This window comes from Phyllobates terribilis, unplaced genomic scaffold (genome assembly GCF_046119375.1).
Source record: "Phyllobates terribilis strain yellow unplaced genomic scaffold, ASM4611937v1 Scaffold_1__5_contigs__length_1240528914, whole genome shotgun sequence".
NCBI classification, from domain to species: Eukaryota; Metazoa; Chordata; class Amphibia; order Anura; family Dendrobatidae; genus Phyllobates; species Phyllobates terribilis.
This window is the reverse complement of record NW_027362761.1, coordinates 305,030,141-305,042,753: the sequence shown is the minus strand read 5'-3', so window position 1 is coordinate 305,042,753 and position 12,613 is coordinate 305,030,141. Positions and strand designations below refer to the sequence as shown.

At 46.6% G+C, this 12,613-nt stretch overlaps 1 protein-coding gene across 1 annotated transcript in view; it reads left to right on the top strand.

Moving 5' to 3' along the window:
• COQ5 (coenzyme Q5, methyltransferase) overlaps nucleotides 1-12,613 on the top strand; it is a 59,856-nt gene that overhangs the window by 31,161 nt on the left and 16,082 nt on the right. Inside the window, exon 5 of the mRNA XM_073673511.1 lies at nucleotides 9,693-9,781. Within this exon, the coding sequence (XP_073529612.1) occupies nucleotides 9,693-9,781 (89 nt within the window). The remainder of the gene's footprint in view (nucleotides 1-9,692; nucleotides 9,782-12,613) is intronic.

The window sequence follows — 12,613 nt, the reverse complement described above, 5'->3', positions numbered from 1 at the left end:
TTTCCTGTCCCCCTTGGGGCATGGAGAGATCCTGCAGTGCTGTCGGGCCGGCAGGGCAGCGCTCTATTTTTACCTGTGTTGCCGGGCAGTGGTCGATCGGGGTGCTCCCTCCTCCCTCCATGCTGCTCCCTCTTGGGACCATCCTGGCTTCCTGCGCCCCACAGAGGGTAAAGCTAGCCAGGGGATCTTTCATGCCGGAGGCCGCTCCTGCTCTCCGGCATCTCCTCTTTCCTGGTGGCCTGGGGAGCGTGGACTTCCCCGTGCGCGCACCGGAAGTGGCGTCGCCGCACGCGCACACCGGAAGTGACGTTGCCTCGGGCCTTGCCGCCCCGGCCTGAGCGTTCCACGCTGAGATGTGTGGTGGGGTGCTCGTGAGCCGACTGGCGGTTGGGGCACGTGCGCCGGGTGACGTCACTGCGGGTCCCATCTCTCCGGCGGGGCGTTCCATGTGGGACGCTGAATGTTTGTCCAGGACCATCAAGGCCCATACCAACCCTGGATTAGCCCTTAAAGTGAACGGAAAGGGGAGGGGACTGAGGTCCCTTGCTGGGAGGCATGTTTTTTTTTTATTTAAAACCCGCCTTAAGACACCAAAAGGTAAGGCTATTCCCACCATATTCCCACTATGGAAGGTGACAGGTGTAACATCCCTGGCGGCGTGCTTGCATAGTGCACCACCTCCCACTATGCAAGACCGCAATCTTACCTATCAGTCCAGCATACAAACCTTGCTCCAGTTCATACTATGTGCATGTCTCTTGACTGACTGTTTAGAGCGGCGGCCCGGTTACTTCCTGATTCTTATAGCTGCTGTGGGCGCACCCCTAATGCGTCTCCAGCCTATTGCTGTGAGTCACTGGATATTTAAACCCCCTCCACCCAGTAGGAGGTGCCTGAGCAACACCTTCACTCAGTTAGTCTTTGCTGCTGAATTGCCAGGTCCTGTCCTGTTTCTAGTCTGTTCCCGCCATTCCGGGGGCTGTATACCCAGGCCTGTTACCTGTCTGAACTGTATCCTAGCCTGTTACCTGTGACTTCTAGTCTGTTTCCGCCACTCTGGGGGCTGTATACCCAGGCTCGTTCTTGTATCTCATTGCAGTAGCAGTTCCTGTCTGAACTGTATCCTAGCCTGTTACCTGTTTGTCTCTATGTCCGTACCTTCCCTTTTCCTGCAGTATCTGAACCTGCACCTAACTCCAACTCGTTGTCTCTGTACTTCTGTTTGTGAGTTTTGTGTCCACTCGCTACTTCATGTGAAGTACCTTGTGTGTATCTGGTTCTGCTTGTCCCTTTTCCCTTCCTCCGTATCTTCCTCCTGTGTTCTAGCCATCTTCCTGAATTTTCCTGTCTGTTCCATGTGAACAGAGCCCTGTCCTCTCTGCCTTGTCCACCGCACCTGCGGTTTCTCTCCGCTCTGACTTGCCCACCGCTCCGGCGGTTTCTCTCCGCTCTGACTTGCCCACCGCTCCGGCGGCTTCCCTCTGCTCTGACTTGCCCACCGCTCTGGCGGCTCCTCTCTGCTCTGACTTGCCCACCGCTCCGGCGGCTCCTCTCTGCTCTGACTTGCCCACCGCTCCGGCGGCTTCCCTCTGCTCTGCCTTACCCACCGCTCCGGCGGCTTCCCTCTGCTCTGCCTTACCACCGCTCTGGCGGTTTCTCTCTGCTCTGCCTTGCCCACTGCACCGGCGGCTTCTCTCTGCTCTGCCTTGCCCACCGCTCCGGCGGCTTCGCTCTGCTCGGCCTTGTCCACCGCTCCGGCGGCTTCGCTCTGCTCGGCCTTGTCCACCGCACCTGCGGTTTCGCTCTGCTCGGCCTTGTCCACCGCACCTGAGGTTTCGCTCTGCTCGGCCTTGTCCACCGCACCTGCGGTTTCGCTCTGCTCGGCCTTGTCCACCGCACCTGCGGTTTCGCTCTGCTCGGCCTTGTCCACCGCACCTGCGGTTTCGCTCTGCTCGGCCTTGTCCACCGCACCTGCGGCTCTGAACCCGTCTCCCAGTCTGTACTGGACCCTATCCAGCCTGCGCTCCAACCTGCTAGTACCTCCCTGTCTGCATACCAGCCGTGCTTGCCAGTGCCCACTTGCCTGTATGCCAGTCTAACCTGCCTGTTCGTGCATTCCCCGGTGTGGGTCAACAACTGTGACCGGGGTCTGACCTGGAGTCGCACCTGGTCCCTCTGCTCGGTTCCTCCTTGGTCCACGGAGTCGACTAAGCCGCCGTGCGACCTTGGTCGGATCGGGTTGATACTTAGTTTCGCCCCTCCAGGCACTCCTCGGTTCATGGTACAGTGGGATCACTAATCACGCTCACGACAGTCGGTCCGGGCGCGAGCGTAACAACTGGTCCAGTACCCCTGCATCTGCAGAGCCCAGCATGCCCTCGGCTACAGTGAGTAGTACCTGAGTGGTCACTATGGGGTTATCTCGGCCTCCTTTTTTAGATGACACTAGATCTCCCCTCCTTCTATTCACATGTGTTCCCTTCTCTTCCCCTTTCTTAGGAAGACAAGGCCCCCACTTCTAAGAAGGATCAAGACCAGCCCCGTAGATGTGGCATCTGTACAAAAAAGCTGTCCTCATCCTATAAGAAGAAGTTGTCAGCCCTGTACGGATAAAATAATTAGAGAAGAAAACCCCTCACTGATCGAGGAGCTCAGATCACTCATTAAACAGGAGGTCCAGGTTGTTAGACAGGAGGGCCAAGCTTCCTTTGCTGCCCTACCTGTCTATTCCTCGTCCAGGCCCTCCCCACCCTAAGAAGAGAAAAATTCAAGAATTAGATTCAGATGTGGTCTCTATGGACGCTAGTAGCTCAGCCTCTGATGATTTTGAGGAATTTGCATCCGTAGGACCTGCCAAAAAAGTAGAAACCGGTAGATATTATTTTTCCTCGGACAACTTAGAGGAACTACTGGATGCAGTTAGAGGCACTATGGGGCTGGAGGAAGTGGAGGTTCCCTGTTCTGTTCAGGACGAGATGTTTAGGGGCCTTAAAACAAAAAAGCAGACTGGTTTTCCAGTCCATGAGGTAATTAGAGATCTCATCCGACAGGAATGGGAATCCTCGGAAAATCGTCTCACCACCCCTTCGGAATTAAAACATAGGTTTCCGTTAGAGGGTGAAGGATTTGAGTGGGAAGTCCCTAAGGTGGACATCCAGGTGGCTAGGGTAGTGAGGAAAACCTCACTTCCCTTTGAGGACTCCCTCCCAATTAAAGAATCCTTTGGACCACAAAATGGAAAGTGTCCTTAAAAAATCATGGGAAACCTCCTCTGCCTCTCTGTCAATATTTCCTCGACTTGTGTGGTCAGATCCCTCTTCAAATGGCTGACCCAACTGGAGGAACATCTGTCTCTGGGCACATCCAGGGCAGACCTGCTTGACTCCATCCCTCTCCTTCAAAAAGCCACAGGTTTCTTAGCGGACGCCTCGGCTGAGTCAGTCCGGATCGCGGCCAGAGCAGCTGTCCTGTCCAATACTGCTCGCCGTGCACTATGGCTCAAAACATGGAGTGGGGACGTCACCTCTAAAGTCAAGCTCTGTTCCATTCCAAGGAAAATATGTATTTGGCCCAGCCCTGGATGAAATCCTGGAAAAGGCCTCGGACAGGAAGAAAACCCTTCCCGAACAGAAACAGGCTAAGAAACGTTCCTTTCGGCCTTCCCAAAGTCACCCCTCACAGTATAGAGGAAAGGGAAAATCTGGACGCTGGAGCTATCCTAAAGGCGGCAACATCCTTGTACCACAGCAACAACACCAGCAGCAGGACAGGCAATAACTTGGTCCGTGTAGGGGGGCATCTCTCGAATTTCTTTACCCAGTGGCGGTCAATATCTTCCTGCCAGTGGATCCTCAATACCATCGAGGAGGGTCTTCTACTGGAATTCGAGAGTCACCCCCCTCAGATCCTGAGGGTCACGTCCCTTCCTTCTCGGGGGGGCTCAGGAACTCCGATCGGTCGCCCTAAAAAACCTTCTGAATTCGGGAGTGGTGTCTCTGGTCCCCCCTGGATGGGAGGGGACGGGTCACTACTCAAAAATATTCCTAATACGGAAGCCATCAGGGACCCCACACATCATAATCAACCTGAAGTCCCTAAACCATCACATCAAATACAGACGATTCAAGATGGAGTCTATAAAATCAACTATTCCCCTAATAGGGAAAGATTTCACATGGCGACCATAGATTTAAAAGATGCATACTACCATGTGCCGATTCATCCGTTCCACAGGAAGTTCCTGCGGTTTGCAGTCCTCAGGGACAATATAACAGTTCACTATCAGTACAACGTACTGCCCTTCGGCATCCCTTCAGCACCCCGGGTGTTAACGAAGATTATGGCAGAAGTCATTGCACTCATCCAGAAACGGGGCGTCTACATAATTCCATACTTGGACGACATGTTGATTTGTCGCTCCTTCAGTAGCAACTCTCAATCTTCACGTCTCTATAACCTTAAAAACCCTGCGGTCATTAGGTTGGGTTCCAAACCTAAAAAAGTGGGAACTCCTCCCTTCATTAAGGAGGAAGTTCCTTGGTGTCTTACTGGACTCCAACAAACAGATGTCCTTTCTACCATTGGAGCATCAGACAGCTCTCAGATCCAAAATCTCAAATTTCAGACACCAAGAGAATCCAACGTTGAGAGCGACAATGTCTGTATTGGGGTCTATGACAGCCTGTATCCAGTCGGTGTTGTGGGCCCAGGCCCACTCAAGGCTCCTCCAGGATCATATCCTAAGATCCTGGAACAGACAAAGGGACTCACTAAACAAACGGTTCAGGACCCCCGGTCGGATAAAAGCTTCTCTTTCTTGGTGGCTAAGCTCCCGAAATCTTCAGAGGGGGATTTCTTGGACCCAGGACCCTCTAATTACAGTGACTACCGACGCCAGTTTACGAGGCTGGGGAGCTATGGTGGCCCAGATTCCCTTTCAAGGCAGATGGAGTCCCGAGATCAGTGCCAGATCTCCCAACTTCAGGGAGCTAATGGCGGTAGAAAAAACGCTCAAAGCGGCAGTCAACCTAATCCAGGGTTCTCACATCAAGATTCTCTCGGACAACATGACTACAGTTGCCTTCCTTCATCATCAAGGAGGTACGAAGGTACACAGCCTAAAACAGATTGCAGGCCGAATATTTTTGTGGGCAGAACAACATCTCCTATCACTTTCAGCAATCCACCTGAAAGGCTCAAACAACGTTCAAGCAGACTTTCTAAGCAGGAAAGATATCCAGCCAGGAGAATGGAGCCTGAATCCTCAGATATTCCAATCCCCTGTTCCATCCCAATCCTCAGTGGCTAAGCCTGGTTACTGAAGCCGAGATCTTAAGATCCAAAGGTCTCTCGGAAGAAGTTATAAAAACTCTTCAACAGAGTAGGAAGCCAGTAACCAATGTGATATACGGCAAAATATGGAAAAAATTCCTATCCTGGTACGCCCCGGATATTCCTGATACCTCACATCCCAACATTGCTCGGATCCTTGATTTTCTACAGACTGGATTGGAGTTGGGTCTCAAAAACAGCACTCTTAAGGTGCAGATTTCAGCCCTAAGTTCCATATTCGACCAAGATTTGGCCTCTCATAGGTGGATCAAGAGATTCATAACTTCAGCACTCAGACTTCACCCAAGAATTCAGTCTCCCGTCCCATCCTGGGATCTAAATGTGGTACTCAAGGGTTTAACCCTCTCTCCCTTTGAGCCTCTATCCTCTAGCACAATACAGACTCTCTCTCTCATAAGACTGCCTTCTTAGTAGCCATCACTTCAGCACGGAGAGTAGGAGAACTACAGGCCCTTTCTATCAGAGAACCTTACATGAATGTGACCGAAGATAGGAAGGGTCCAGGCGAAGCGTAATTCTTTCTCCCAAAGGTAGTTACGGATTTCCATCGTTCCCAGGAAATTATCCTTCCCTCCTTCTGCCAGAAACCTTCCAATCCAAAGGAAGCAGAGTTCCACCTCCTAGATGTCCGCAGAGCTGTCCTTTATTATCTTCAACAAACTGAGTCTTGGAGATTGGATGGGAACCTATTTATACAGCACTCAGGGCAGAACAGAGTAAGGAAGGCAGCTAAATCCACTATAGCAAACTGGATCAAAAAGGCAATTGGGGAAGCCTATAACACCCAACAAATGAATCCACCGATTGCCTTAAAGGCTCATTCTAACTGATCCACATCAACTTCATGGGCCGAAAGAGCGGCCGCTTCTACTGAGCAGATTTGCAGTGCAGCTACATGGTCTTCCCTTCATACGTTTTCTAAACATTATAGATTAGACTTACAGTATCATCCACTAGGGATTTAGCCTTTGGTAGGAAAGTCCTACAAGCTATTGTCCCTCCCTAATAAAATATCGTTGGTATTCCTCCAATGCTGTCGTGGAAGGCGTATTGAGAAAATAGAATTAGTCCTTACCGGTAATTCGGTTTCTAGAAGCCTTCCACAACAGCACGAATTTCCCACCCTATGGATTCCATATAACTGTCAGGTAACCTTTTTTCCAGGTGATCTTGGTAAACACTGGGGATTGACGGTGGGGAGGGGCTTTTAAACTCTCTATGTTCCCAATAGGGCGTGGACAACATCCTCCAATGCTGTCGTGGAAGGCTTCTAGAAACCGAATTACCGGTAAGGACTAATTCTATTATTTATTTTTACACCACTCCTCATGCGGTAGAAGTGATTAGACTGCTTTATTCTTCGGGTCAGTGGAATTACAGCAATACCAGATACCTTATTTTTGGACTATAAGATGCACTTTTTTTCCTCCAAAATTTTGGAGGAAAGTGGGGAGTGCGTCTTATAGTCCAGATATACCTGCTGTGGCTGAGGAACAGGTCACAGAGGCAGTAGCCAGCTGCTGCGGCTAATACTGTGCCCGCTGTTACAGAAAATGAATATTCACTGCTCCCCACGCCCATGGGAGTGGAGAGTAGTGAATATTAATTTTCCTTAATAGCTGGCATGGTGTTAGCAGCCGCCGCTGGCTCCTGCAGCTGCTGTGCGATCACGAGTGCCTGCTATTAAAATGAATATTCACTGCTCTCCACGCCCATAGTCCCGGTGTAAAGAGCAGTGATTATTCCACCAGCTGAACTCAACGTGTGAGGGCGCATGGCAGTGACGTCGTGCGCTGCTTACACTGTGAGATCAGCTGCTGGCAGCAGAAGAGGCCGCAGCGCTGGAGCCAGGGAGGAAGGAAGGTGAGTAGAATCGTTTTTTTTTTTTTTTTTTGGATGAGGGGGCCATGCATGCCAAGATAGGGACATCACCCCATAACAGTGCATCATGACCACATTTTTTGCTTAAATTTTTTTTCTTCTATTTTCCTCCTCTAAAACCTTGGTGCGTCTTATGGTCCAGTGCGTCTCATAGTCAGAAAAATACGATTATATATATATATATATATATATATATATATATATATATATATATATATATATATATATATATATATATATATATATATATATATAAAATATAAATTTTTGCATCACAATGTCATGTGAGGGCTGTTTTTTTGTGAGATGAGTTGAAGTTTTTATTGGTACCATTCTCAGGTACATAATATTTTTTTAGCACTTTCTATTCTGATTTTTGGGAGGCAGAATGAAGAAAAACCAGCAATTCAGAAATAGTTTTTTGGGTTCTTTTATAGTGTTTTTTTTTTTTTTTTCATGGCATTCACAGTGTGTTAAATTGACAAGACAGCTTTATTGTTTGCATCAGTACGATTACAGCGGTACCACATTTATTTATATACCGTATTTTGCGGATTTTAAGACGCGCCCCAAATTTTGGGGAGGAAAATAGGAAAAATTTGTTTTTTAATAAACCCGGTGTGTGCTATAATTGGCTTACCTGGAGGGTGGCTGCGTTGGTGGAGTGGGGTTACAGGTGGCAGGGTCGCTGTTGGCAGAGGCAGGAGATTCTGTGGAGGCAGGAGTCGGGAGATGGCTGTGGACCCCATGCTGGTAGGACGACGTGTTCGGTGATGCAGGGGTTCTGCCGACATTTTGTGAAAGCCGGAGGCCCCGCACCTTCTATACTTTCTAATGCGTTGGACTCTGGGAAAATGGCCGCCGGAGGCGGCTCATGCTCAGATTGAGATCTTGGCACCGAGATCTTGTCTCCCAAGATCTGTGTTCCTGATCTCAATCTGAGCATGCGCTGCCTCATGGGGCCCGCAGCCATCTCCTGACTCCTGCCCTCCACCAGAAGCTTCCTGCAGCAGCAACCCTGGGACCCAGCTCCACCGCACCGTAGCCAGTAAGCTCCACCACTCAATTCGGATTTTAAGACGCACCCCCATTTTGCCCCCAGATTTGGGGGGGAAAAAGTGCGTCTTATAGTCTGAAAAATACGGTATATATATATTTTTTTGTTTTGCCACTTCTACACAATAAAAACAATTTTATAGAAATAATAATGTTTTTGCATTCCTGTATTTTAAGAGCTGTAACTTTTTTATTTTTCGAGTGATGGAGCTGTGTGGGGCCTTGTTTTTATGGAACAAGATGTTGTCAGCGTTACCATTTTTATTTTCATTCGTCTTTTAATTGCGTTTTATTGCACTTTTTTTTCCGGTTTTGATGAAAAAGCAGTATTTTGCCACTTTTTTATGGTGTTCACTGTAAGGCTTAAATAATGTGGCAGTTTTATAGATTGGATTGTTCCGGACGCAGCAAGACCAAATATGTGTACTTTATTAGTTTGTTTTTACATAAATATGCATATTTATTGGTGTAATGTTTTTTCTGTTTCTTTAAATTTTTGCAATTTTTCTAAACTACTTTTACTTTTTTACTTAGTCCCTCTATGGGACTTTAACTTTTATTTGTCTGATCACTGGTCTCATGCATTGCAATACAGATGCACTGCAATTCATGCGACCTGTCAGATTACACTGGCAGAACATCTGTTAGACCCTGAATATGGCTGAGTCTAACAAGCTACCATACCTGGCACACCAGGAGATTATTTTTTGACCTCCAGGTGCCATGACTATCTGCTCCTTGTGATTTCATCATGGGGGTGAGAGAGGGAGCCCACACCCTCTCACAACCTCCTAAATACTCACGATCCGTTGCGGCATCTTGAGGGTTTATCATCCAGGGGTGGTGCGGGCATCGGCCTTGGCTGTTACTGTAGGAGCTCAGCTGTCATTTAGGCAGTGATGGTGCAAGGAAGTGCTGATGTTTCAGCAACTGCCGCTGATCACATGCTGTGATCATTAGTCTGCTTGACTGACCGATGACAGCGAACAGAGAGCTGCCGGCACGGAGCTGTCACTGTGTGTTTTCACACAGTGACAGTTTAAATCCATGACTGGTATAGTACGTCATGATGCGGGAACGGACACCTGCTCATGATGTGCTATACCCGTCATTTGTCGGTAAGACCCAATATTAGGCTTAGCATAGTGTTACAGGTTTGCTTGAAGTGTGCCAATTACCAATCATGCGCTAATTGTTTATTTAAAGGAGAAATCTGGCCAGTTATATTCTCTGCTATGCCATATAGACAGAATTGTAGGGATATTCACCAATCCTACAAACTAAGGAGCATAACAGTAGGCATACTTCTATCAATGTGCAGTGAACCATTTACAGTTTCAATGTGAGATGCCATGTCTAATCTGTTCTTATGCATATGTTGTACAATTATTTTATTTCTACAGGCTCTTGAAGAAGCCTACCGTGTTTTAAAACCAGGGGGAAGATTTTTATGTCTGGAATTCAGCCAAGTTAACAATCCAATCCTATCCCGGTAATTAATGTATTATTTTTTTTATCATTATTAGATGCACTAAAAAGTTATAGAAACCAACCTTACTAGCTGGTTTACAAATTAAGCATGCGCCAAAATAATAATCTCCATTATTCTAATTTTGAGAGAAACTATACACACAAAGGCTGTTTTAGTAAAGCTGAAATTACACTGGCCGATAATCCAGATTCTAATGGTAACGACCCATTGTGTAATGTATAAATGTATCCAAAAAAGTGTTCATTATGCATGAAATCGTTTCAGAGAGCGAAAAAATTCTTGTTCAACATTCCGAAATTGTGGAATGTAAATGTACAGGGTGGGCCATTTATATGGATACACCTGAATTAAATGGGAATGGTTGGTGATATCAACTCTTCTCCCACTCTTGACACACTGATAGCAACACCGCAGAAGAAATGCTAGCGCAGGCTTCCAGTATCCATTGTTTCAGGTGCTGCACATCTCGTATATTGACGGTATGGTGTGGTATATGGGGTACAAAGATAGTGGGGCCGTTCTTCATCAATGGAAACCTTAATGCCACTGTATATCTGAAATTGCTACATGATGATGTGTTGCCCTCTTTATGCACTGGAGAGGGCACGTTCCCTGAGTTTTTCCAACAAGATGGTGCACCACCACATTAAGGGGGTCAGGTCCGAGCATTCCTACATGAACAGTTTCCTGGAAAGTGGATTGGTCATCGTGAGCCAGTTAAATGGCCACCAAGGTCTCCCGATCTGACCCCCTTAGATTTTTATCTTTGGGGTCATCTGAAGGCAATTTTCTATGCTGTGAAGATATGTGCAGCATCTGAAACAATGGATACTGGAAGCCTGTGCTAGCATTTCTTCTGCTTTGTTGCTATCAGTGTGTCAACAGTGGGAGAAGAGGGTTGCATTGACAATCCAACACAATGGGCAGCACTTTGAACACATTTTATAAGTGGTCATAAACTTGTAAAAAACTCCTGAAAGAATAAAGTTATGTTAAAACCAAGCACACCATTGTTTTTCTTATGAAATTCTCAATAAGTTTGATGTGTCAAAATAAAGTTGGATCCAAAATGGTCGACTTCAAAATGGCCACCATGGTCACCACCCATCTGGAAAAGTTTTCCCCCTCCCATATACTAATGTGCCACAATCAGGAAGTTGATATCACCAACGATTCCCATTTAATTTAGGTGTATCCATATAAATGGCCCAGGCTGTACATTGTTCGCTCTTTCAACTTTTTTCACCCACAAAAAAAGTAAATTTGTATAGCAGAGCTGACTGGGTCTCCAAGAGCTCAGCAGCTGCTGCTCGATACCTACAACCAGATACTACATGTTCACTGGCTCCTGAGGAAGCAAGGGCAATGTGACTGCTTCCTAATTTATATCTACAAGTGTTGGTTCAGTGTCTGTATGCGGAGATCGTGAAGGTAAGCGTGGTAATAAATCATGTTTATGTTCTTTGTGGGAAGTCTGGCTGTGTCTGACAGCTAGCTCTCCAGCACCACAGCTGCACGACCTTGTGTAAGATGTTTAGACTGCATTGCAGAGTAATGTGTGGACTTTCCAGAAGTTTAGTGTATGGGCTGTTCAGAAGTAGTTAAAGAGGTTGTCCAGGCTTGGGGTTCAAGTCTGAAGTCACTCATTGATTGAAGACTTGTAAATCCTTTCAGCATGCACAGTACGCACTGTCAGTATTCTTCCTTTCCAGCAGGAGGCACATGACCGCAAGTATGTGATTTGCATACATGAAGTCACGTGCCGACTAGACGTACACGGCCCCACTCAATATAAGCTACTTGAGAGTGGTAGCACATGTCTAGTTAGAATGTGGCCGGAAGTATGCAAAACACATGCTTGCAGCCATGCGCCCACCCACTACCGGTAGCAGAGAACCCTGACTGCGTGCTGTGAGGACTCAGAAGCCTAAAGTCACATAGAGTGACTGCACACTTGAACCCCAACCACTTTAAGAACTATGTTCAGCATAAAGAAAAACATGGAGTTCTGGGATGGATAATATTGCTCCCGTAGAGTAGAGAAGGAACAGTAGGGAATTTTTTATTAAAATATATTTTTTACATTAAATAGATAGACATTTAAGATTAAATTCAACTTTGGTTTTGGAGCACCCCTTTATTGCTGGAAATATTGTATCAATCATTAAACACTGTTTATTGAACAGATTCTCCCTTTCAAACACAAGCCATCACTCACAACAAATATTCTAGAGGCACACACAGATACAGCATGCTCCAGTCCAGGACACATGCCACCTACTACAAATGCTCAGAACTTTTTTTTTTTTTTTTTTTTTGCCAACACGCTCAGATTGGCAGCGAATGTGACTACTGCCACAGTTTTACAGAAACACTGCAGTCCCTCACCAGACTAAACGTCAGTGACTGCATTTGATTTCTTGTTTTGTAGATCTCAAGTATTTGCCATGTTCTGCTAAGTCTTAAACAATTTTAAGGCCGCTATAGCAGGGTGACTCCTTGGCACATTGAGAACACATTTCCTGCAGTCCTTTTCTTTAATTTGTACACTGTTTGCACAACCAGTTTACTTTCATATCTGATGCCATATACAAAGACTCAATTTCTATATATAAATATATACACTGCTCAAAAAAATAAAAAGAACACTCAAATAACACATCCTAGATCAGAATGAATGAAATATTCTCATTGAATACTTTGTTCTGTACAAAGTACAAAGTTGAATGTGTGCACAACAAAATCACACAAAAATCATCAATGGAAATCAAATTTATTAACCAATGGAGGCCTGGATTTGGAGTCACCCCCAAAATTAAAGTGGAAAACACA